At 48.2% G+C, this 25504-nt stretch overlaps 1 protein-coding gene across 1 annotated transcript; it reads left to right on the top strand.

Moving 5' to 3' along the window:
- On the top strand, window positions 4380-6198 carry FOXI2 (forkhead box I2). The gene is made up of 2 exons (XM_018041141.1): window positions 4380-4875; window positions 5559-6198. The coding sequence occupies exons 1-2, from the start codon at window positions 4380-4382 to the stop codon at window positions 5999-6001; spliced, it is 939 nt and encodes a 312-aa protein (XP_017896630.1). The 3' UTR covers window positions 6002-6198.

Below are 25504 nucleotides of genomic sequence, written 5' to 3'. Positions count from 1 at the left end.
CAGAATCAGGGGCTCTTCACATCAAGTGGCCAAAGTATTGGAGCTTCAGCTTAAGCATCAGTCCTTCTAATGAATACTCTGGATTAATTTCCTTCAGGATGGACTGCTTTGATCTCTTTTCAGTCCAAGGGACTCTGAAGAGTCTTCTCTAGCACCACAGCTCAAAAGCATCAATTCTTCAGCACTCAGCCTTCTTTGTGGTCCAAATCTCGCATCCGTACACGACTACTGGAAAACCCATAGCTTTCACTCAACAGACCTTTGCTGACAAAGTAATGTCTCTGGTTTTTAACACACTGCCTAGTTTGGCCATAACTTTCCTTCCGAGAAGCAAGTGTCGTTTAATTTCATGGCTGCAGTCACCGCCCAAGGGGCTGTTCTAGAACAAAAGAAACTGAAGGGACCTGACAAGTACAAGTCAGCTCTTGTGAGCACACTGGATTCTGATTTGAAAAGAAGAAAGCTAAAAAGTTATTTAGGGAAAATTGGAGAAAAGATATTATAATAAAACCTTTCCGAAGTTTCATGTTAAGAATGTGGATGACACTTTTGGTATGAAAGTGTATTTAACATGTAGGGAGACAAACTGTAAACTCAGGATATGATCTCCAAACCAGCGAATGATTGAGTGACACAGAGAAAATACCAGTAGACCCTATACTGTAAGCACTTATTTCTTATGTGTAAGTGTTTGGCAGGCATGGTTCATTTAGTCTTTCTAATAACCTATTAACTGGGCAGTATTAGCCCCACTCTGCAGAGAGAAAAACTTAAGACTTGGAAAAGTCAAGCAGCCTACAGCTTCAGGTATTTGGGACCAGAGCCAGGATTTGAATCCAGGTCTATCTGCAGCTAAAGCGCTCACCCTCTTCATTTGTCAGCTGGAAAAAGGTTGGAAATCTGCACAGTCTGAATGTTGCTTCAGTTTTTCTCTAAGTGATCAGAGTTTGAGGTAAATTCTGGTTATGAACTACCATGGGGTGGTAAGGAAGTAGGATATGTATATTCATCGAGAAACCTAATACCTCAAAGCACTTCATCAGCAGTAGAAAAAAATGGAACTCAGAGATGGAATCATTGACTTAAGTTCCATTGATGGAGGCAAGGCTCAAGCCAAAATCTGCTTGACCTGGGTCTAGGCTCTTGGCCACAGTTACCCCTGACCCGACCCCTTCAAGAGGGAGGAACTGGAAACCCATAGCTAATTTCAGAATTTGGGACATTATTTTGCAGACAGAATTGCAGAAATCAAGGACGGCTTTTGTTGATGTTGTAAATGATCTATTCAATGACAGAAAATCCTCGAGTTCTCTCCAATCTTGAATGTTTAAAAAAGTTATGTAGACCCCACTAATCAGCCTTGGACATCAGTGGCTGGGTGGAGTTCTACACAGGAGATGGTGAGAAGTCAGGGCAGAGCAGGGCTTTTCTCAGGGGAGGCACAAGCCCCATCAGAAGTGAGAACCTCCTTCTGACCACAAAGGTAGGGTACTGAACTGGGATGACATGCCCCTTTTGATTTTGGAGTTGTATCTTTAAGGGCTTTTTAAATTTTTTATTTTTTGCTCTGTGACAAATTACCACAAACTTAACAGCTCAAAACAATCCCCATTCACTATTTCATATTCTTTAGGTCAAACATCAAGCAAAGCATGGCAGCTTCTCTGCTCTGCTAAAATAAAGTGTTGGTTATTGCATCTGGATCTCAGTCCTCTTCCGAGGTCATTCCTGCTATTGACAGAATTCAGTTCCTTGTGGCTGTAGGACCGAAGTTCCTGCTTCCTCAGTGGCTGTGGGGACAAGAGGAGCTCTCATCTGCCGGAGGCTGCTCTCATGTAGAAGACAATAAATTAGCATGAGACACAAGGTATTGGAGAGGAAGACATCCACATGGATGATAAAGATGACAGAATCATTAGTTGATGCAGACATTTTCAATCAGGAGTGACTTGGCCCCACAAGCAACAGTTGGCAGTGTTTTAAGACATCTTCGGTTGTTTCAGCAGAGCAGTATTGTCAACATCTAGTGGGTTGAGGTCAGAGATGCTTCTAAACATCCTACAGTGCACAGGACGGCACAGAATTATCCCGCCCAATATGCCAATAGTGATGAGGCTGAGAAACCGTGAGCTAAGGGCCAGTAATTCAAGCAAAAAGAGTGAGGAAAGGGCCTGCAATAGAGCTGAGTCTGAGAAGGAGCTGGAGAAGAGGAAGTAAACCAGAGGACAGAGTTTAGAAGCTGGTGGGAAGGGGCTGTTGATTCTAGAAAGTGTCAGGAGCTGCTGAGAGCTGAGCAACATGAGGAAAAGCTATCATTGGACTCGAGGGGACAGAGGCCACTGGAGGCTGTGTCTGAGCAGTTTCAGTGGAGTCTTGGGGGCGGACACCTGTCTGGGCCGCACTAGAGTGTTCTCCAGACAGAAGGGACATCAACAGCCGACAGAGACAAACCTTTGGGAGGTTGGGCTGCTGAAGAGAAGCAAGGAGAGAAGGGCATGACGAAGCAGGGACACCTCTCCCATGGTGACCAGAGGAAGGAAAACAGGTGCGCCTGAAAATCTGGCAGAGGAAGGATGGGAAGACCTGCCTGCAAAGTAGGCAGTGGGGCCATGTTTGAGAATAAAGGAAAAGGGGACGGGTTAAAGATGCGAGGGAGAGGACCAGTCCTATTTAGGACTCCTAGACAGGGCAGTCACCAGAAAACTTGTCATGTCTACAGAGACAGGGTGTGTGTAACACTGTGAGCACATTCTGAAGATCTCTTAACTGGCAGACCGATGGTTCTGGCTGCTGTTTCTTCATAGAAACAGGAAGAATCAGGGGCATGCTTCCCAAAGGAGGTACCGCTGTCCTTCTCCCTCTTAAACCATGCCTGCAGGGATGGGGGTGGTGCTCTGAAAGGCCTTCCCATCTCCTAAACCTTTGCCATCAATTAGGAATCTTCCAGAAGGGGGCGCAGGGAGGGATGAGGCGCTGACTTCAGCGATCTGCTGGGCTCTGTTGCTTTCCTGTCCTTGGCCAAAAGACCAGGATTTCTGTTCTCTACTCTCTCCAAAGGCAGAAATGCGTGTAGCTCGCCAACCACTTCCCAACGGGCTGTTACTTCTTAGCGGAGAATCCCGTGTGCCCATGGAGGGACCCTCCCTTTCACTGCTTGTGAAACAGTTCCACAAGCTGGTTGTTTTACATTAAATTCTAAATTACAACCTGAGCGGCCTAAGACGACACGGAGAGAAACAGGAAACTCTAGCGTGGCCCCCTTTTCCCCCAGAGCTCCCGTCTTTTCACTCTAACCTTTAGCCCCACCCGCGGGCCGCCTCCTGCTCCCTCCTCATCTCCCAAAGTGCGGAGACACTGGGGAAGTTCCAGCGGAGACCGATTTCTCCAACGTGGGTATTACCACCGCGGGCGCTGAATTTCGGGGCCCCTCTAATTATCTCTGAACGTTGATCAGCGATCCTCCGAGCGAGGGCACGTGGGGTACAGGGGCTCCTGGTCTTCCTCGCATCAGCCTCCGCGAGGGGAAGCGAAGCCGGGAGCCAGGGCCCGCGGGAGGGCGTCGGGCGCCCCACCCGGACGTCCCTGTTTTCCCTGCGTCCTGGGAAACCCAGCGGAGGGTTTTGCCACTCACGGCACCCTGTGCCCAAGGCCACCGCGCAGACTAGCCGGGCCGCATCTCGGGCTCCCTAGATGAGCGAGGTGTCCTGAGCTTCCAGCGTCTCCACCCTTTACAGGGGGTCTGATCCACCTCGAAACAGATCGCCAGGGGACATCCGACGACTCCAGCGCCACGGTCGCTTCCAGCCAGGCCTGCCCTCCCGCCCTCGCATCCTCCGCCGCGCCGCCTCGACCCCTCTACTCTGTGCCTCACGCAGCGGGCCTTAGCTCCTTGCCGGGTGTCCCCCAAGACGGCGAGAGGGAGTCTCTGGCGGGCGAGCAAGGGGGAATCCCACGCTGCACCCTTGGGGCCTGAAGGAGGACACGCGGTGGCTGCTGGAGGGTGCGGACAGCCAGGGCCGCGGGGCCCTAAAGGCCTGACAGGGCTGGTAACGCCGGGGGCCCGGGGTGCCGGTGTCAGGCGGCGCAGGAGACACGGGGTCTGGGAATTACCGGAGCAACTCGGCCCGAGCGCATCCGGACCTGGGCGGGGCGGAAAGCTGACCCCGGGGCGGGAATGCAGACAGCACTCCTCCAAAGCTGTCGCGGGCGGGGGCTCGGTGCGCCGACACTCACCTGGGGCTCTGGCCCCCGATGGCATTTAAAGGGCGGAGGGCGAGGCCCGGCCGCCACACCGGGAGCTGCTGCGGGCGGCCGCACTGGATGGTGCACCCGTGAGCTTGGGCGCCGAGCCACCCGCCCCGGCCCGGGAGCGGCAGGACATGGCCGAGTACGGCGACGGCTCGGGGCCCTCTGCGGCCCCGCACGGCCAGGCCCGAGCGGCCGCGCGCCTCTCCGGCTACGCGCGCGGAGATCTGGGCGCAGTGGGCGCCGGCCAGCGCCTGTGGCTGAACGCGCCCGCTCTCAGCTCCGCGTCTTATGCGCCGGGCCCAGTGCCCGCGGCCCCCTACGGGGCCCCCGGCCCGCTCCTCGCGGCCCCCAGCGGCCTGGCAGGCGCCGACCTGGCGTGGCTGAGCCTGCCCGGCCAGCAGGAGCTGCTGAGGCTGGTGCGGCCGCCCTACTCGTACTCGGCGCTCATCGCCATGGCCATCCAGAGCGCGCCGCGGCGCAAGCTGACGCTCAGCCAGATCTACCAGTACGTGGCCGGCAACTTCCCCTTCTACAAGCGCAGCAAGGCGGGCTGGCAGAACTCCATCCGCCACAACCTGTCCCTCAACGACTGCTTCAAGAAGGTGCCCCGCGACGAGGACGACCCAGGTAACAGAGGCGCGCCCCCTCGCGAGGCCAGGACTCCGGGCTGCGGGCACTCGAGGGACCTGGCGGCCCTGGACCGTCCAGGCTTCCCAGCTAGGGGAGCCGAGGCGGGAGGAGGGTGGGGAGGAGACATGGCCTGGGCCGCCCACGGGCTCCAGGAATCCGACCGACCACCGCAGCCCTGACTTCACATCCAGGGCAACTGAGTCTCTAATTCTTGGGGTGCTCTCGAGAAGGAGAAGCCCGGGAGAGCTAGCCTGCCGGGGCGACCTTCGGAATTGCCTCTCTCGGGGGCGCGTGCCCTCTGCTTAAAGTGGGGATGACGGCGGCTCCCCCGACGAAGGTTAAGACAAAAGCGATGCCGCTTTGGGAGGCTGCAGAGAGGCCTGGCGAGGTGTGCTCCGCCCCACTGGCGAAGCGATGCCCAGAGAGCGAGCTCCTTTCTTCAGTTCATAGGCCTCCTCTCTGCCTTGCCCTCGGCGAGGCTCTGTATTTCTCGGGCATCGTCCTTCGCTGTGGACGCCCGATCCGGTACACAGCGTCCCCTCAAGGTTTGGGGTGGGGGTAAGAGTTCATGGAGGGGCCGGTGGGAATCCCTCTGGAGCTGACCTCCATTTCTCACCTTCTCACCCATCACCTCAGCCAGACCCCGTTTTTTCTGAGCCGGTCCCTTTCTTCTTCCGCAGGTAAAGGCAATTACTGGACCCTGGATCCAAACTGCGAGAAGATGTTTGACAACGGGAACTTCCGAAGGAAAAGGAAGCGGAGGGGGGAGGCGAGCGCAGTCGCACCCTCGGGTCCCCGGAGCCAGGCCGGAGCCAGGGCGCCCGATCTGGAGCCCCTGGGCGCCGCCTCCGCGGACCTGCGGGCCTCGGCGTCCCCGCCCGCGCCCGAAGCCGCGACCTGCTTCTCCAGTTTGGCCTCGGCCGTGGGCGCCCTGGCTGGTGGCTTCAACCCCTTTCCAGGGGGCCTGGCGGGAGACTTTTCCTTCGGGAGACCCACGACGATCGCCGCTCACAGCCCCCAGGTCCCCCGCCCCGCGCCCGGCTTCGCCGCTGGCCAGCAGATGGCGGCCACCGGCTTCCATGTCGGTCACTTCGTCTACACCCGGGAAGGAACCGAAGTTTGATGGGAGGCCTGGGAGTGTTCCCGAGTGCGGGGACCACAGGCGCTGAGCTCAAGGCTCCGCGAGCGCCCCCGGCGGGAGTCAGGGCAGGGCTGGGGGTGCAGGGGCCAGGGTCCCCGCTGCCTGGCACCCCTCACCCAGCGACCATCCAGGTGGGGCGAGTGGGCGCTCCCCCTGTCCTTCCAGTTGGCCTGGCCCTGGAACCCACGCTCCCAGGCTCCCAGAGGGTTCCATCTGAAAGGGGCGACAGGCTGGTGCTCACCCCAGATTTTCTGAGGGAAGCCTGACCCACCCTCAAAGATACTTTGGTGTCTTAGATAGGTGCTCCTGGCGACCCCCGAGCCCGTCTGGGTGGGATTTTTTTCCCACCTTTCCAGCCTGGCCCACCCGGCACACAGGCCCTTTCCTTGGAGCTCCAGGGAAGCCCGCGGGGTTCAGGAGCACCCCCGGGGGGCCAAGTGGGTCCCCTCACCCTCAGCGGCATGTGCGGTCAGCCATCGAGGGTGGTCTGGAACTGAAGGCGAGTAAGAGGGACTTCCTGATGGCTGACGCTGCGCTGGTGGGAGGAGGGCAGCAGGCGGTCCTGAACCCCAGCTCCTTCCCTGCCACTCAGCGCCCACCTCCCTCACTGGGTCCTAGGGCCAGGTCATCACCTGGGGGGGGGGGGGCGGTGCGCAGCTAGGGGCAGTGCCTAGCGCCCTGGAGTGGCAGGCTGGGTTTAGGTTTGCCCCCTCCCACCTCTCTGCCTGCCTCCCGCCTCCCCAGCCAAGCTCACACCTGGAGAAGCCACTCCTGTTTTCCTCTCCGTGCCCACCCCTCACCCCCCAGTTTGGGCCCCAGCTTCCCCACCCCTGAGCCTTCCGTGCAAATGTAAGCCTCTCCCCCCATTTGTATTTGCTCAGACGGTCATCTCTGGAGCCAGCAGTCTTTGGGAGAAGACATGTTTGCCTCGGTAACTCCTCGAGTTTCTGTCGCCCAGGCCCCGGGGTCATTGGTTTGTCCTGGAGCAGAGGGCTCTTGGCGGGGCACACCCACCCTCTGTGCGCTGAGGTTGCAGGAGAGGTGTCTTCCTGGGGAGGCCAAGCAGGGAGAGGACCCTGTGAACTTGGGGGAGGGCAGAGGATTTAGCAAGCCCCAGCGGCGCCGATGCATCCAGGCAGCTGCAACAGTTTTCCGAAGACTGACTGACCTCAGGGCCCAGCGCAGCCGCTGCGGCTGGAAAGGATGCCAAGGGTTTGATGGTTTCTTAAGACTGAGCCAGTTGTGATCCTGATGTGTGTGTGTGTGTGTGTGTGTGTGTGTGTGTGTGTGTGTGTGTGAAGGAGGTGGCAGGGTGAGGGGGAGAGAGAGAGGAAAGATCAAGAGAGGAAGGGAAGGAGCTTGGGTGTGAATAGAAGAAGCCAAGTGTTGAGACGAGTTTGGAGCCCCAGGTGGTGTTCCTTTGAGCCTCTCTGGACGCATAGAGTGGCTGCTTCACATCTTGTCTCTGCCACGCCAGGCTGGGGAAGGAGAGCCCTGTAGGAGCTCTGTTGTGATACTTTGTTGCCAAACTGACAATCAACCCTAAGTGGTCCCCCCAAGGTAATACAATTTAAGAAACCCGGCAAGGAAAATGAAAATCCTCGCATTACAAAAGGAAAGAATTTTCTTCTCTCAGGCCTATTTAATTAACAAAAATGCTAAAAATAAACACCAACAGACTGTAACTTGAATGTACCTGCTGTTCTGTACATTTGAAGAATTCACCAATGTTTTCAGCATTTTCAGTCTAGATTCTGCATTTGCAGGAAACTCAGAGTAAAGGAATTTTTAAAAATAAGCTTGACAACACTGAGTACAATGCACACTGTTACAATTAATGGAGCTTTCAGCAAATTGGCTGATAAATGTATATATAAACATCACACATCAAAGCTGCATGGCTGTTCGAAACTGGTATGAAGCTGCCATTTTTGTTCTTCCAACAATGATTTTTCTGTTAAAGTAGAGGGAAAGGGGCTTCACAAAGATCTTTCAACTTTTAGTTTGTTTGACTAAAAATCAATTTTTGATGTTGAAAAATAGTTCTTCCATTCCTGCTTTATACCATTAGTTAGTAGTGGTATAAGCAAAGAGATGATTCTTCCTGAGAAATACATAGTTTAATTCTAGCAATGCAAGGTATTTGGGAATCAGAAACCATCTCATTTCCAGGACAGTTTATTTGTCTCGATGTATTTTCACAATGAAGGGGGTCAGCGTAGGGGGGAAGAGGGAGCCAAAATGCAGTTCCTGGGCCCTGGGGCAGTCAACTTTGGAATAATCCCAAATGATCCCACTTCACATGATCCCAAAGATAGGTTTTCTCCGAGGAAAGAAACTGCTGAAATCAAAATAAGTAAAGCAAAGCAGCGTGTCATCGGTTTACAACTAAATATCTTCTCTGGACCAGGTCTCGGGAATTTGACTTTAGGTCTCAAGCAAGCTGCATGTGGGCAGCCGAAGGGCCAGCTGCTGTTGGGCAGATGGAGGGACTGTGCCAGGAGAATCCTCTCCCTGGGACTTGGAGCCCCGTGGTGGTACCCAGACCCCTTCTACACCTGCTTGTCTCTTTGGTCTTTGAAGTAGTAAAATAGGCGCTGTGAGCTATGGCTTTTCTCTTGAGGAAATTTCAAGTTGTTTTAAAACTAAGTGCAAACCTTTCCAAAAAGGGTGCCTTGGTATGATGGTATAGGCACACGACAGGTGTCATTGAGACACTCAGTTCTTCATCTGAATCAGCATTTCTGTGGCATTGAATAGTTTCAAATAAAGAAATGGCATGTTTCCAACTTCAGAGGGGGAAGATACTGGGTTGTTAAGAATTCTTTTCATTTTGCCAAACCGTAGTGGAAATCTTTAGGTGGTTGAAAACCAAAAAGCATAGTAATAATGTAAATTGTGGTATTACCTCCTATGGAAATTTTCAATGGGGGTGGCAAGAGGTCCTCAGGCAGAAAAGAAGCATTTGTGATGAAGACTTAAATATTTGTTAAAAGTATTTTTTTTAATGTAGTAGCTAAAATTTTAAGAAGTGGGCACTGGATTCAAGATAGGGATCCCCATATGGATTAAATATTGAGTGTGTCCGTCTATGATGGATACAATTTTGCACTTTGGTGATGCTGTCTTAGCATATTCATCTTCAACTTCTAATCTTTAATTTCCTAAGTACATCCAGTGTTATCAAGTGACTTTGTTTTATTCAATGAAATAACCTAATTATTGTAACTCTTCACTGAAACAAGAGTCTGAAGTTCATTGTGATTCTGTCCATGGAAAAGCTGAGTCAAAGGATTAAGTGAAGCTTTTTGATGACGGCCATTCTGACTTGTGAGAATGTAAGCTTAAAAAGCCATAGCTCACAGCACCTACCCTCGAGATGCAAAAGCACTGTATTTTACTACTTCAAAGACCAAGGAGACAAGCAGGTGTAGATGGGGTCTGGGTACCACCATGGGGCTCCAAGGCCCAGAGAGAGGATTCTCCTGGCACAGTCCCTCCATCTGCCCAACAGCCATTATGGAGAACAACATGGAGATTCCTTTAAAACACTAGGAATAAATCTACCATATGACCCAGCAACCCCACTACTGGGTTTATACCCCGAGAAAACCATAATTGAAAAAGACGCATGTACCCCCAATGTTCATTGCAGCACTCTTTACCACAGCCAGATTATGGAGGCGACCTAGCTGTCCATAGACATATGAGTGGGTAAAGAAGATGTAGTACATATATGCAATGGAATATTACTCAGCCACAAAAAGAATGAATTTGAAGCAGTGGTAGTGAGGTGGATGAACCCAGAGCCTGTTATACAGAATCAAAGAAAAGTTAAAGTGTTATTCACTTAATCGTGTCCGACTCTTGGCAACTCCAAGGACTGTAGCTGGCCAGGCTCCTCTGTCCATGGGATTCTCCAGGCAAGAATACTGGAGTGGGTTGCCATTCCTGCCTTCTGCTGGGGATCGTCCTGCCCCAGGGATCAAACACAGGTTTCCCACATTGCAGGCAGATTCTTTACCACTTAAGCTACCCGGAAAGCCCCATACAGAGTGAAGTCAGAAAGAGAAAAACACATACAGTGTATTAATGCATATATATGGAATCAAGAAAAATGGTACTGATGCGCTTATTTGCAGGAAGGGACCAGAGAGGCAGACGTAGAGGATGGACTTGTGGGCACCGAGGGGGCAGGAGAGGATGAGACGGATGGAGAGAGCAGCATCAACATAGGTACACCATCGTGTGTAAAGTGCACAGCTGGTGAGAAGTTTCTGTATAGCACAGGGAGCCCAGTCTTGTGCTCTGATGATACAGAGGTGTGGGATGCGGGGAAGGGAGGGAGGCTCAAGACAGAGGGGATATGATTCGTGTTGTATGGCAGAAACCAACACAATATTGTACACATTTTAAAAGGTGGGGGGGGGAAGGTTAAATGACCTTCAGAAACTCATCTAATGAGAACTAAAAAGGACTCTTGATAGACACGCAACCTTTTTATAGTCGATACTCAGAAACGCACCTTCATGTGTACATAGCTGAGCGTGCCCGTGCACACACACACACACACACACACACACACACACACACATACACACATACACCACGCAAATCATAGAGCCAGGCTTTGGCCAGGATCCTCAAGAGGAAAGCCTTGATAGCACCAACCCATGATACTCAGAGGCACAGTATTTTCAAACAGCACTGTGAGAATATCTCATTTGCACTTGGGTTTGATTTCAGGTGGAGAGGAGCACGTGCAACGATCACAGAATGTGGTAGGGGCCTGGCCACACATCCTAGGAAAATTTGATGTGTCCAGTAAATCTTCTGAGTGTCAGCTATGCGTCTGGCTTTGCATTCAGCCCTGCAGTGAACACCCTTTCCAAGGCCTCCTCCCTGTGGGAGAGGCAAAGACAGGGAGCAGTTACAGGCTGGACGGCAGCTATTCGGCTCCAAAACAAAGGCTTTGTGATCAACTCCATAAGCCATCTCATCTGCAAATACCAAATCACCACATTGCTGTGTTTCCTATACCCTGAAAGCGTGAAAGTGTTGGTTTGCCTTCTCGGGTTCTCAACTTACTTGTGACTTAGGCTGGGAGTTGAGCACTACCCTGGGCTGGAGCCAGTGTGTTCTGCTCCCTTCTCCATAGGGTCATTCAGAAACTTTAACACAAATCCTGTGCTCTTAGAAGATCAATCAACTGAGGGTCACAGGAGACAGCCACTCATGTGGCCAGAGCTGGTTTTTCCCCAAGGCCCCTGGGTATGGATTCTTTTGGTGCATCCCTATATCCATTTGTTGAAGCTTGGAGAACTCTCTCTCTTTTAATCTAATGTAAAATTTACTAAAGAATGTTCCTTAAGGCTAATTTCCTGACACCTGCCGTAAGCTCACTGCTGTCTCTGGTAAGCTCATCAGGGACTGAACACCAAGAATGTGAAATGATCTCATTCAGTTTGCAGAGAGTAAATGAATAGAATATTAAATTAGATTTTCATTACAAAAATCAGAGTTGTATCTGTTCTTTAATATGGAGCTAATTGAACTAATGGGTCTTGGAGGCTTTCTCTACTCACAAGAATCACCCGTGCATCCCTCCAATGCTGAATATCGAGGTGACAAGGACTCTGTTATCTGCTTATTGGTCATCATCTCATTAAGCCCTCATGACTTCCCAGGGAGCCAAGTGTTATTATCCCCATTTCACTGATGCAGAAACTGAGGCTCAGGAAGGTTAAGTGGTCCCAGAGGCCGCAGCTACGTCAAGTTGTGGCAGCAAGAACGTACCTACCACCTGCCCTCACTCCCGCCCCTCCCACTCTGTCCTCCAGGTCTGAGAGCTATCTCACTTTTTAGGGATCCTTCCCTGGCATCGAAGTTAAGTGTCTCTCTGCTCTGCACCTGTGGCCCCTGGTGGACTGTATCACACCTCCAGAAGGCCCTGCTCTTGCCTAGGTCCTCTCCTGGGTCGATGTGGGCAGGAGTCACATGCTCTATTTAATCAAACACCTGGGGGGTAGCAGTTGAGTCAATGAATGAGTGTGCGAGTTGGCAGTTGTGCCCTAAGCTTTCCGCACACTCCCCCTCCCTTCGTGGGCCCTCCAGTCTCCTGTAACAGGCCTGATTCCTCCTTACATAGAGCCAGACCTTCAGCTGGACCCTGCAGATACAGAACAGGAGGAGACACGGCTCTGGAGACCACTGTTGTGCAGAGTGCCCTGTGCGGACAGGCTGCGCACCAAGGGGTGTGGAGCTGCAGGTAGGGAAAGCCAGAGACGTGATGGGAGATGTTGAGGCCAATAATGGCTGATTAATCTCTCCCTTTGAACATGAGAGCAACTGTAATAATACAAACTATGTCCTAGAGAATCCAGGCTGACACCTCCAAGGCCACACGAGTTCTTATTTGCCAAAGATGCCTGGGCCTTTGCCAGGCTACCTTTTCCTACCACCTCTGCTCTTCCCAGACCTTAATCCCATTATTAGAACAAGGCTGAGATTCCAAGAAGGCAGGAAGAATTTAAAGACACAAATGGGTTCATGCTCTGTGTTCCTCACACAGGGTCTGGGCTTAATGAGACTTAAAGATGGACGGAGGCAAAGAGTGTGTGTTCAGTTCAGTTCAGTCACTCTGTCATGTCCGACTCTTTGTGACCCCATGGACTGCAGCACGCCAGGCCTCCCTGTCCATCATCAACTCCCAGAGGCTACTCAAACTCGTGTCCATTGCGTCGGTGATGCCATCCAATCATCTCATTCTCTGTCATCCCCTTCTCCCACCTTCAATCTTTCCCAGCATCAGGGTCTTTTCCAATGAGTCAGTTCTTTGCATCAGGTAGCCAAAGTATTGGAATTTCAGTTTCAACATCAGTCCTTCCAATGAATATTCAGGACTGATTTCCTTTAGGATGGACTGGTTAGATCTCCTTGCAGTTCAATGGACTCTCAAGAATCTTCTCCAACACCACAGTTCAAAAGCATCAATTCTTCAGAGCTCAGCTTTCTTTATAGTCCAACTCTCACATCCATACATGACCACTGGAAAAACCATAGCTTTTACCAGATGGACATTTGTTGACAAAGTAATGTCTCTGCTTTTTAATATGCTGTCTAGGTTGGTCATCACTTCTCTTCCAAGGAGCAAGCATCTTTTAATTTCATGGCTGCAGTCACCATCTGCAGTGATTCTGGAGCACAAAAAATGAAGTCGGTCGCTGTTTCCCTTGTTTCCCCATCTATTTCCCATGAAGCGATGGGACCAGATGTTATGATCTTAGTTTTCTCAATGTTGAGTTTCAAGCCAAGTTTTTTCACTCTCCTTTTTCAGTTTCATCAAGAGGCTGTTTAGTTCTTCTTCATTTTCTGCCATAAGGGTGGTGTCATCTGCATATCTGAGGTTATTGACATTTTTCCCGGCCATCTTGACTCCAGCTTGTGCTTCATCCATTCCAGCGTTTCTTATTATGTACTCTGCATATAAGTTAAATAAGCAGAGTGACAATATACAACCTTGATGTACTCCTTTCCCTATTTGGAACCAGTCTGCTGTTCTGTGTCCAGTTCTAACTGTTGCTTCTTGACCTGCATACGGATTTCTCAAGAGGCAGGTCAGGTGGTCTGGCATTCCCATCTCTTTCAGAATTTTCCACAGTTTGTTGTGATCCACAGGGTCAAAGGCTTTGGCATAATTGATAAAGCAGTAGATGTTTTTCTGGAACTCTCTTGCTTTTTTGATGATCCAATAGATGCTAGCAATTTGATCTCTGGTTTCTCTGCCTTTTCTAACTCCAGCTTGAGCATCTGGAAGTTCATGGTTCATGTACTGTTGAAACCTGGCTTGGAGAATTTTGAGCATTACTTTACTAGCATGTGAGATGAGTGCAATTGTGCAGTAGTTTGAGCATTCTTTGGCATTGCCTTTCTTTGGGATTGGAATGAAAACTAACCCTTTCCAGTCCTGTGGCCACTGCTGAGTTTTCCAAATTTGCTGGCATATTGACTGCAGCACTTTCACAGCATCATCTTTCAGGATTTGAAATAGCTCAGCTGGAATTCCATCACCTCCACTAGCTTTGTTTGTAGTAATGCTTCTTAAGGCCCACTTGACTTCGCATTCCAGGATGTCTGACTTTAGGTGAGTGATCACACCATCGTGATTATCTGGATCGTGAAGATTTTTTCTGTTCTGTGTGTTCTTGCCATCTCTTCTTAATATCTCTGCTTCTGTTAGGTCCATACCATTTCTGAGTGTGTGTATGACTCATAATTTCGACTGCATCTTCGAGAAATGTTCAGGTGTCTGCCTGGCTCCCAGGGCCCTGATCTGTCCCAGCAATTCATCAGGTGCAGCCAGCCCTCATCTCTGCACGCACGGGTGGTTTGCCTCTGCCTAAGGCGAACATTAACTTCTCCACCTGAACCAAAGGGTGCCCTTTGACTGGACCTCGCTCTACTGGGCTGGGAACACTTCAGTCCTTACAGCCTAAGGGCAGGTCGGTTTAGGGGAAGCTAGACTTCTCAAGGCAACAGAATTAATACTTTAATGAATGGTTTCTGTTTCAGGATTCTTGGAAAGCTGGAGCTTAATTCTTTCTGCTCTTTTTGGAATCCTGAGTGCAACAGGATGGCCTTGTTGTTTTACTTACTTTGGTTTGTTTGACTTACTGTTTTAAAATTTTTGTCAAGAAGAATAAATCACATTGTACATTTTTCATCACGCATTTTAACTGAGTGAAATTAAAAACAATTTGGTATGTTACTTAAAAAATACAATGTAAGAAAGAAATTATAAGGGCAAGAAAGAAGACAACTTTTAAAGAATCATTTGTAATGCAAATTTTAAGAAATACACTATCATTAACCTTTTTTTTTTCAATCAGTCTGGCTAGGATATATAATACATGAATGATATGTAAAGAAATGTAAGACATATAAGAATCTACAGCAATAATATTTCTTCATTAGCAAGAATTTTTTTCATTCCTGGCAGGAATGTTTCTTCCTTTTCAGGGCTTGAATGTATCAGTCTGTTAGTACACATATCATATTTATGCATTCATTGCAGGCACAAAATTAAAATGAGATTTATAACAGGAGAAAGTCACACATTTTCCAGTATCTAGTAAGATGGATGTTTCTGAATTCTTCTGACCTCTCAGGAGGGACCCTACTCTGGCTCAGATTTCACCTGGGCTCTTTCATAGAGCAACCCCATGGCTCCCTTTGGGCCATCTACACTTTGAAAGAAAAAAAAAAAGACTTTCAGCATAACTGGGTGTAGAATGACAAGAGCTGGTGCTGAGACCCCTGCCCTGTGCACCGTCCACTGGAGAAGGCTTTGGTAAATCCAGACGGGGTGCTGTGGACGTTAAAATAGGTGCCAGCTTCAAGAGAGAGCAAAGCTGCAGAGCTGGGGTTTTGAATGTAGGAACACAGACCCCTGCTGTGGAAATGAAATCCTCTCAGATGCACCGGGCAGGCCTGGGTCATGAAGGATGGTGCCCTGGTACTGAGTACCCACTGCCAGCAAGGGCCTCAGAGATATGGCTTCTACTAAAAGCAGATAAGCAAGGAAGGTGGTATTAACTCAGCTTCACAAATGTGAAAGCTAGGCTCAGAGAGGTCAAGTGACTCACCAGAGGGAGGCAGAGTGCTGGAGAACAGGTTTAAAGCTAAACTACCTGGACTCCAAAACTCACCGGTTTTCCCACCATCCACACTGCCTTTCTTGTAACAAAGAGCAGGGAAGGGAGCAGCAGAGAAAAGCCACATTCTCTGTCCTCAAATTCAGTTCCGGAGATGTTGATCCATTGTGTCCCATTTCCAAGAAAGCTCAGGCACAGGAAGGAAACATCATTATCTTTGGACTGCATTGTATAAAACAACATAATTCTTTAGGCATGATTTAAAAACTAGGAACATGATTCTTCTTATTATAAAACAGAATTTAGTAGCATAATTTTTAAAAATTAAGGGATGTCATTGAATGAGTAGAAATACAATCTGTAAGTTTCAAACAGGAGAGAAGGAGCAGAAAATTACAGCCAGGGAATTCCAAATGCCTGCATTTGGCCCACCAGCTGTTTCTGTATGGCCCATGAACTAAGAGTTCTTTTACATTGTTCAATGACTTATAAAGAACATAAGAGAAAAATATTTCATGACGTGAAAATTACATGAAATCACATTTTTTTTTGGCACCAGTAAATACAGATTTCCTGAACACAGCCTGCCCATTCAGTCATGCCTGTCCACGGCTGCATTGGTCTTGCATCAGAGACCAGAGCTGCTCCTGAGACCCTGGTGGCTCTCCCGGTCCCACCCTGCAGATCCCAAAGGTGGATACAGAATCAATAGCTGTAGCCTGCATCTTAAGGATTGTGTGTGTTCATGTTCTAAGACTTTTTTTTTTTTTTTACTACCAGTCATTTCTGACTCTTTGCGACCCATGGACTATACAGTCCATGGAATTCTCCAGGCCAAAACACTGGAGTGGGAAGCCGTTCCCTTCTCCAGGGGATCTTCCCAACCCAGGGATCAAACCCAGGTCTCCCACGTTGCGGGCGGATTCTTTACTGGATGAACCACAAGGGAAGCCCAAGAATACTGGAGTGGGTAGCCTATCCCTCCTCCAGGGGATCTTCCCAAACCCAGGAATCGAACTGGTGTCTCCTGCATTGCAGGCGGATTATTTACCAGCTGAGCTATCGGGGAAGCCTGATACTAGTGCATATCCATTATATCAAAACAGCCGCACGTGAGCTCAGTCATGTCCAACTCTTGGGACACCATGGACTATAGCCCGCCAGGCTCCTCAGTCTGTGGGATTTCCCAGGTGAGAAAACTGGAGTGGCTTGCCATCTCCTACTCCAGGGCATCTTCCCAACCCAGGAATCAAACCCGTGTCTGCTGTTGCTCCTGCACTGCAGGTGTATTCTTTATCCCCGAGCCATCAGGAAAGCCCACACCAAGACAGGAAAATACGTGAAATGTGGACATCATGCATCGCAATGTTAAGACACAAGAGAGGGTGGATGCTGTTGCTATGGTCAGGCACCAGGTTTATCAGACACGTGTGGAAGGACACTCTCTACATCAGCATTACCAGACTAAGCATTTCCTCATTCAGCACAGTGATGGTCAGAAAAATAAGAAAGTGTATCCCATCTCACCGCAGCAGAATTTCTTCACAAAAATTCGAAAAATGAAAATGCAGCTGCGAATGAAGCAAGCAAGTTTCTGGGCAAGAAATGCTGCTTTTACTCATGATGAGTTCATTAAATCAGGTTTGAGAGCAACAACTGCAGAAATGCGCCCAGAAAATGTCTAGAAAAAATAAACTTATTTAAGACTATTAGCTTTCATCCTCAGTTTTGTTCTATTGTAATTAGGTACTAGAAGTCGAATGTCATCAATAAAATTTTGTGGAAATCTCTTTTCTCTCTTGCTGTGTAAGTATCACAAAATGTCCTTGATTTTGCCCCTTGGTCTGCTAAGCTTAAAATGTCTACCATCTACCTTTTGCAGAAAAAAACGTGCCAACATTTTTCCGAGGATGACAGAGTCTTTCCTTGGCCAGTCTACTGACGAGCCAGTCAAAGACATTCTTCATTTCTTTGATTTCCAGCACTTCCTTTGATTTTTTCTTAGGTTCCATCTCTTTGCTTCCATTGCCCATGTGTTTTTACGTGTTGTCTATATTTTGATTAAAGTCTTTCACGTAATGATATTCATTATAATTATTTTAAATCACCTATCTGATAATTCCAACGTCTATGTCATATTTGAGACTTGTTCTAATGTTTGCTCTGTATCCTGGGACTATGCTTTTTCTTGCCTTTTAGCATGCCAGGTTGTTTTTTGCTGAAAGCCAAACATAATAGATGGGGTAAATTGGCCTTCATGGTGAGGCTGGTTGTATGGTTAAATCTGGCTAGAGGCTGGGATGCATTTAATATTTGCTGGAGGTGCCTGAAGCTTCAAATTTCTCTGTTTTTGTCTCCCTGTTGCCCTTGGGTTTTTAGAAGCCCTCTTCCTTAGAAGCCTGCATCTTGTGGTTGTTCAGGCTCTAATCCACTGTGTGAGAGAGGGGAGGCATTTCTGTCACTTTGTGTTTCCGTCTTACTCTCTGAGTGTGTCTGTGTCCTTGTGTTGTGAACTTCACAGGTGTTGCTTACTAACCCACCTCACTTTTCTTAGGCACAGATACCAGAGGGCGCTAGAGTCAGGGAAGTGCTTTTCCACCATGGGGCTTCCCTGGTGGCTCACAAGGCAAAGAATCTGCCTGCCATGCAGAGTCTGATCCATGGGTCAGAAAGATCCCCTGGAGAAGGGAAATGACCACCCCTCCCATATTCTTGCCTGGAGAATTTCATGGACAGAGGAGCCTGGTGGTGAGCGACTAACACACACACACAAGGGAGGCAAGGCTCTGGCAGTGTCCATCTTCCCTGGAAAGTAGGCCTTCACTAGGGAGGACACTCAGTGTATTTCTCAGCAATTGTCCTTTTCTTTTTGACTTTCAAGGGATTGTCTTGGCTCCTTGTCATTTTAACGTGGAGGGGTTCCTGGAAAGTCTAGAGGAGCTCTTTAACCGTGACCTCCCGGAGGCTTTTCACTCTTATTCTCATCTGCATTCAGCCTTGAGCAATTCATCAAATCCCCGCTTTAAGGGTGTCTAACAGTTCATAGCTCCTGGGGCTTCTACTCCAGGTAAGCAGACCTTTCTCTAAATCTTAGGGTGGTGGTTTGCTCTGTGACCTCAGCTCTCTGGGGGCTCGCAGAAAGGTCATTGGTCCTCAGTGGGCTCAATTTTTTCTTGTGGTGAGAAGGGGAGTGATGACTTATAAGCTCTACGTATAGAGCTGACATTGGAAGCCTTCGTTCTATCTTTTTCAGAGTTTATCAGATGCCCGTGATGCGCCTGATCGTGAGGTAGTGAACACAAGAGACAACAGTCCCTGGGAAAGGTTGACCTTTTCCTTCCTTCCAGCTACTAGGAGATGTCACATCAGCCTTTCAAATTCTGCGTTGCCACCTGGACCTGGGTGCGCCCTACACCAAGCCGACTGCTAGCCTTGTATTCACCACGGTCCACCGACATTCTGGACCACTCCCTCCTCCTCATCCCTCTATTTTGTCAACAAAACTAATTCTCTATTTTTTTTTAACTTTAAAGCATTTTTATTGGAGGATAGCTGATTTACAATATTGTGTTAGTTTCAGATGTACAGGAAAGTGAATCAGTTATACATAGACGTATCCACTCTTTTCTGTCTGCTTTTTATTTTATTTCCAGCTGGACTGTATATATTAATTTATTTTTAAGTGAAGGATAATTGCTTTACAATGGTGCATTGGTTTCTACCGAACATCAGCATGAATCAGCCACAGGAACAAGCCTAATTCTTAGAGAACTCTTAACTCGCAGGCTTTCTCTCCATCCTTACTGCCCCAAGGTTGGCTTAGGATTCTACCATCTCTGACTAGGGTGTCCAGTGGTGTCCTGACTTCAGTGGCCTCCAGTCTTTTGACCGCTATCCTTAAAATACCACGAGCGTCAGATAAAGCCCCATTTCCTTATCGTTCCTTGCCACAAGGCCCTTCATTGCCTGACCTTGCACGCTTCGGTCCCCATCCTCTGTACCTCCCCCCACCACGCCCCCAGGGCCAGCCCCTCTGCTGAGTGTCTGTTCTTTCATCATCTTCCACCGCAACCCGAGTAATCCTTAAAGGTCTTACCTCAGTTCCCAGACGGGATGGATCAGTTTCTTAGCCAAGTCTCCCCGCCCCCACCCCCACCACGCACACTTTCTGTGACACCTGACACCCTGTCTCAGTCCCTTTCAGCTGCTATCCCAAAATACCACACACAAGGTGACTTATAGACAACAGAAATTTCTTTCTCACCATTCTGGAAGCCTGCAGTCCAAGAACACAGCGCCAGCAGATTTGGTATCTCGGGAGGGCCTGTTTCCTGATAGATGGCTGTCTTTCTCTTTAACCCCCTACACAGGGGTAGGCAAGGGGGCTCTGTAGGGTCTCTTCCAAGAGTGCTGACCCCATTCACTGAGGATTCTACCCTCAGTGGCCTAAGCCCCTCCCAAAAGTCCTGCCTCTACTACCATTGTTTTGGACATTAGGATTTCAGCATATGAATAATGGGGGAGACACAGACATTCAGACTGCAGCACAACCTAAGGCATGATTTGTCCTATTTTTCTCTTCCGCTAAAAAAAAAAAAATTCACTTTTTTTGAGAAAAAGCATCCACCATTTACCTCTTGCTATCTGAGAAGCTTACAGTATACCACAAGCAAAAAAAATTAGCTCTCGCACTAAGCTCCAATGTGAAAATTGAAATTTTTAATTGAAAATGGGATTTTATCACACAGAAACCACGCTTGCTATTATAAAATGGAAGGGTCTGCACTTACCACTGACTTCATCTTCTTCCCGGCCTGAAGGCCACCTGGCTGATTTCCAGGTCTGCCTTCGCCCACGGGATGCTTACTATCATGTTCTCAGAGAAAGACACCGAGAAAACAGCCAAACTTTGCATTAACCAATATCACAACTTGGGAAAAATAAGCAGGATCCCACGCATCTTTAAACATTTGTTTGTCTCATTTTGCATGTTTTTAATTTCTTGGGGACATTACGAGACATAAAGGCAGGAGGCCCAACACGAAGGACTGCTGTGTGCTCGCTGAGAAAGAGAAGAGATAAACAAACTCTCCATTAATGTGTTTTAAAATCTGGTCAGACTCGCCTCATAAAACAATAGACAGCAGCTTCTGGTTAATTAAGTAGGAGTCAAGCTCTATTTTAAATAGTTGAGAGGAGAGTAAATACCAGGCGGATTAATTACTTGGGAACTGAATTGATGCTCTATTGGAGGGACTTGGACAAAATTATGAACAAATCTATGTAATCATTTTCTCAGCAATCCTTGACTGAGTGCTTCAGATTCAGAGAACACTCTTATGGACACAGCTGGCGGGGGAGGAGAAAGGAGAGGGAGGGATGTATGGAGAGTGTAACATGGAAACATACATTACCATATGTAAAATGGAGAGCCAATGGGAATTTGCAGTATGGTTCAGGGAACTCAAGCTGGGGCTCTGTAGCAACCTAGAGGGGTGGGATGGGGAGGGAGGTGGGAGGGAGGTTCAAGAGGGAGGAAGTGAAGTGAAGTTGGTCAGTTGTGTCCGACTCTTCGCGACCCCATGGACTGTAGCCCACCAGACTCCTTCCATCCGTGGAATTTTCTAGGCAAGAATACTGGAGAGGGTTGCCACTTCCTTCTCCAAGAGGGAGGGGACATGGGTAAATTTAAGGCTGATTCATGCTGATGTTTGGTAGAAACCAATGCAATGCCATAAAGCAATTACCCTTCAATTAAAAATAAATAAATTAAAAACACTAAAAAAATCCTTGACTGAGTGCTTGATATATATTTGGGACTCTATGAAAACAGCCTGAAGGAGCCTCAGAAAAGGGAGTAACTAAATCAAGAGGGTCAATAAAACTGGGAAAGGGGGCTGTTGTCATCTCCATGGCAACATCTGGCCCAGCAAAGACCTCATTATGAGGGAGCCTCGTGGTGAGCCCTTCCCCGATAGCTCAGTTAAGAGTCCGCCTGCAATGCAGGAGACCCTGGTTTGATTTCTGGGTCAGGAAGATCCGCTGGAGAAGGGATAGGCTACCCACTCCAGTATTCTTGGGCTTCCCTGGTGGCTCAGCTGGTAAAGAATCTGCCTGCAGTGTAGGCAATCTTGGTTCTGGGTTCAATGCCTGGATTGGGAAGATCCCCCGGAGAAGGGAAAGGCTACCCACTCCAGTATTCTAGGCCTGGAGGATTCCATGGACTGTATAGGCCATGGGGTCACAAAGAGTCTGACATGACTGAGCCGCTTTCACTTCACATTGTGAGCCCTAGAAGGTTAAGTGGAGATTCAGCACATGAGCTGAGGGGCAGGCACCCCTCGTGGCAGCAACCAGGTGAGCTACGGCTTGAGAGTCTTGAAACAGCAGTCAGATGTGCAGGGAATGTGGGGGTGACATGTGACCCATATTCCTGAGGTTCCATCGTTGCATATGGGATTGAGGCGGTAAAGCATGAGACAGCTCTGGTCACAGACCTGATATGAAGAAGAACTAGAAATCAAGTCCAAGGGCACTGATGCTGGGAGATGAATCCAGATTAACCTCTCAGACCTTTCCACGGAAGGGGCTTAATGGAACTAGAATTTTTTTTTATAGTGAAACTCAGTTCAAGTGTTTTCACTTAATCATCACTGAATCTTCTCTGCTTCTTCCGACTTCCTTCAATATTGAGCATCTGTTCACTCCAAGCCCAGAACTAGGTGCTTCCACTGAAGAAGACTGTTCCCAGCAAGATGATAATCTTTCGGGTGAAGAGGGTTTCCAACCGCTATTATTCATATTTCTATTTTACTCCAATTTCAGCCAGTCTAGGCAATTTTCACGGGTGTGTTCACTCCGTCCCGACACTGACACTCAGATTCTTTATGAATGATGAGCCAGCAGTCAGACACTGGGTAAATCTTGCTCTGCCTCTTTTTTGCAAGTGAGACATCTCACCACTCAGGCCGTAGGGGGCATTACCATGACCCAGATTTGGTCAAGCTTAAGCATCGAATATCAGCAGAAGTAATTCAGAGCTGATGGTGCAGCACAGCTTCTGAAGGTGATATCTGATAGGCAAAATTCTTTCCTAAATCCTCCCTATTGACGTCAGATATTTAACTGACAATAATCACGATAGTGAACTTACAGCTTCTATGAGTTTACAGTGAAAAATCTGCATGGATTACATACATGATCAAGTTTTATTGTTCTCTTGAAATCAGAAGGGATAAAATGCAATAAAATAGCTTTTAAGACTATTCCTCCTGATGTCATTTCTCTGAACAATATTCTCCACTTAGACTTACAGATAAGTCGATAAAAAATGGAAATAAACTAAGAAAATATAACTAGGAAAACCTCTTTTAAATGACTTTTATATGAAATACGTAAGATAGCTTGATTTGGCTATACTGGCTGCAAACCAGGCTTGTTGCTTGTCTCAACAGTGGTGCAGACACCCAACTGCCCAGGCCGATGGCAATGTCACATGCTAGTGACGGGACATGAGTTGGAGTGGGGGCGGGGGGTATGTCCAGTTGACATTTGCTTCCCTCCTTCCTCCAACCCAACTTTTCTCCATCAGACAAGCCTCCAAGAAACTTGTGTCAGAATGTCTCGCTTTCACGAACTTAGGATTACCAAGGAGAAATGAGGGGGGAGGGATAGTTAGAGAGTTGGGGGTGGACATGTACACGCTGCTGTATTTAAAATGGATAACCAACAAGGCCCAACTGCAGAGTACAGGGAACTCTGCTCAATGTCATGGGCACCACGAATGGGAGGGGAGCTTGGGGGAGAATGGATATATGTTTATGTATGGCAGAGTCCCTCTGCTATCCACCTGAAATTATCACAGCCTTGTTAATAGATTCTCAGTTCAGTTCAGTTCAGTCACTCTGTTGTGTCCAACTCTTTGTGACCCCATGGACTGCAGCACACCAGGCCTCCCTGCCCATCACCAACTCCTGAAGATTACTCAAACTCCTGTCCATCCAGTTGGTGATGCCATCCAACCATCTCATCCTCTGTCATCCCCTTCTCCTCCTGCCTTCAATCTTTCCCAGCATCAGGATCTCTTCCAATGAGTCAGTTAATAGACTGTACTCCAATACAAAAGAAAATGTTCTTAAAAAAGAATGTCTGTATTTCATTTATCTTGCTAGCTGAAGGCTCTGTTGGTCAGAGGCTCATTTTTTCAACCTCAAGTTTATGAAAAGGAAGTGAAAGTGTTAGTTGCTCAGTCATGTCTGATTCTTTGCAACACCATGGACTATAGCCCACGAGGTTCCTCTGTCCATGGAATTCTCCAGGCAAGAATACTGGAGTGGGTAGCCATTTCTTTCTCCAGGGGATCTTCCTGACCCAGGTTTGATTCCTGGGTCTTCTGCACTGCAGGCTGATTCCTTATCCTCTGAGCCACCAGGGAAACCCATGCTTTCACTTTCACTAAGTTTCTGCTGCTGCTGCTGCTAAGTCGCTTCAGTCGTGTCCGACTCTGTGCGACCCCATATACAGCAGCCCACCAGGCTCCCCCGTCCCTGGGATCCTCCAGGCAAGAACACTGGAGTGGGTTATAAATAGGGGTAATTCATCCTAACAATGAAACTTGAGTTAGTCTCTAAGAACCCAAGTCCTCCACCTACAGGAACTATGTGAAATTACAAGAGGGCCCCTTTTCATCTGGTTGTCTCTATGGGCCATAAAATGTGTCTCTATTTGGGGTCTCTGTTTTCCCAGGAGGGTGACAAATCGTCCTCTAGTCAGTGTAGACTATGAAACGGCATCCAGTTTGTACTTCTGTGCCCCAGCTCAGCATCATACTGAAGAGCCCATAATTATGGAGAAAATATATTAGTGAAAAGCATAATCAGAGGTCTGGCTAAATCACATGCATATTTCTGTACATTTTATCAACAAATACATAACCGAAAAAAAAAAAATCAGATCGAGAATTCTACAGGTTTTTATCCATTGTAAATCTACCTGATTCTTTAAAAGTTTTATGCACCAGAAACACAAAACTGGGAAAAGAGCTTTAAAGTATCTTTCAAGCCTCATCAAAAACCAGTTTTCACAAAGTTGTTTTTTTGAGGGAAAGAAAATTTGTCATTGGTCTCCCCTGAATCATCACTGACACTCAAAAACGGGTGTCAAGCATCTCCCATCTTTCTGCCCTGAGATTGTTAGCAACTCCTTCCAGAACTCAGGACAGAGGCTGCTGTTGGCTTGAAATAACACAAGAAAGGGAAGATTCATTTGCATTGTTGCCTTACTTTTTAGGCCCAAACTGATGGACAGGTAGCCAAGTTCATCAAGGTGGCTAAGATACCAACAGCATTTAGGTAGGTCCTCTGCCCCACCAATGAAGAAGCAAATGGCAACCCACTCCAGTATCCTTGCCTGGAAAATCTCACGGACAGAGGAGCCTGTAGCCTGGCTACAGTCCATGAGGTCGCCAAGAGTCAGATACACTTAGCAACCAAAGAACAAAGACAACTGTCCCACCGGTCACTCCTCTTCCCAACAAGTGATTCAGATCAAAACAGAGGTCACTTGATTCACCTCTGGAAATATCCGGGGTGTCCAGAAAACAGTGACCTTTTTCTGGATTCACGTTCCATTAGAAGAGGCAGTAATAGTTCTTCCAGCTTCGGGCACCAGGCTTTGGGAAGCTGTCTTCCCATCAGACTGTCATCCCCTCTCCTCCCACAGCACTTCCTTCCTAAAACTAGTGATCAACCTCATTTCATTCTCTCTTGTGTTGTGGCTTCGTGGCCTATCTGTCACCCTAACCAGACTGTCAACTCTGTGTAGAAAAAGTAGG

The sequence above is a fragment of the Capra hircus genome, chromosome 26, assembly GCF_001704415.2.
Source record: "Capra hircus breed San Clemente chromosome 26, ASM170441v1, whole genome shotgun sequence".
In the NCBI taxonomy this organism is placed as follows: Eukaryota; Metazoa; Chordata; class Mammalia; order Artiodactyla; family Bovidae; genus Capra; species Capra hircus.
Note: the sequence above shows the minus strand (reverse complement) of the source record. Positions and strands in the feature narration are given on the sequence as shown.

Bases quoted from the DNA above. Each gene is read 5' to 3' on its own strand.
- FOXI2 (XM_018041141.1), top strand. From the start codon at position 4,380: ATGGCCGAGTACGGCGACGGCTCGGGGCCCTCTGCGGCCCCGCACGGC. The intron at 4,876-5,558 runs GTAACAGAGGCG...CTTCTTCCGCAG, and splicing joins CCGCGACGAGGACGACCCAG to GTAAAGGCAATTACTGGACC.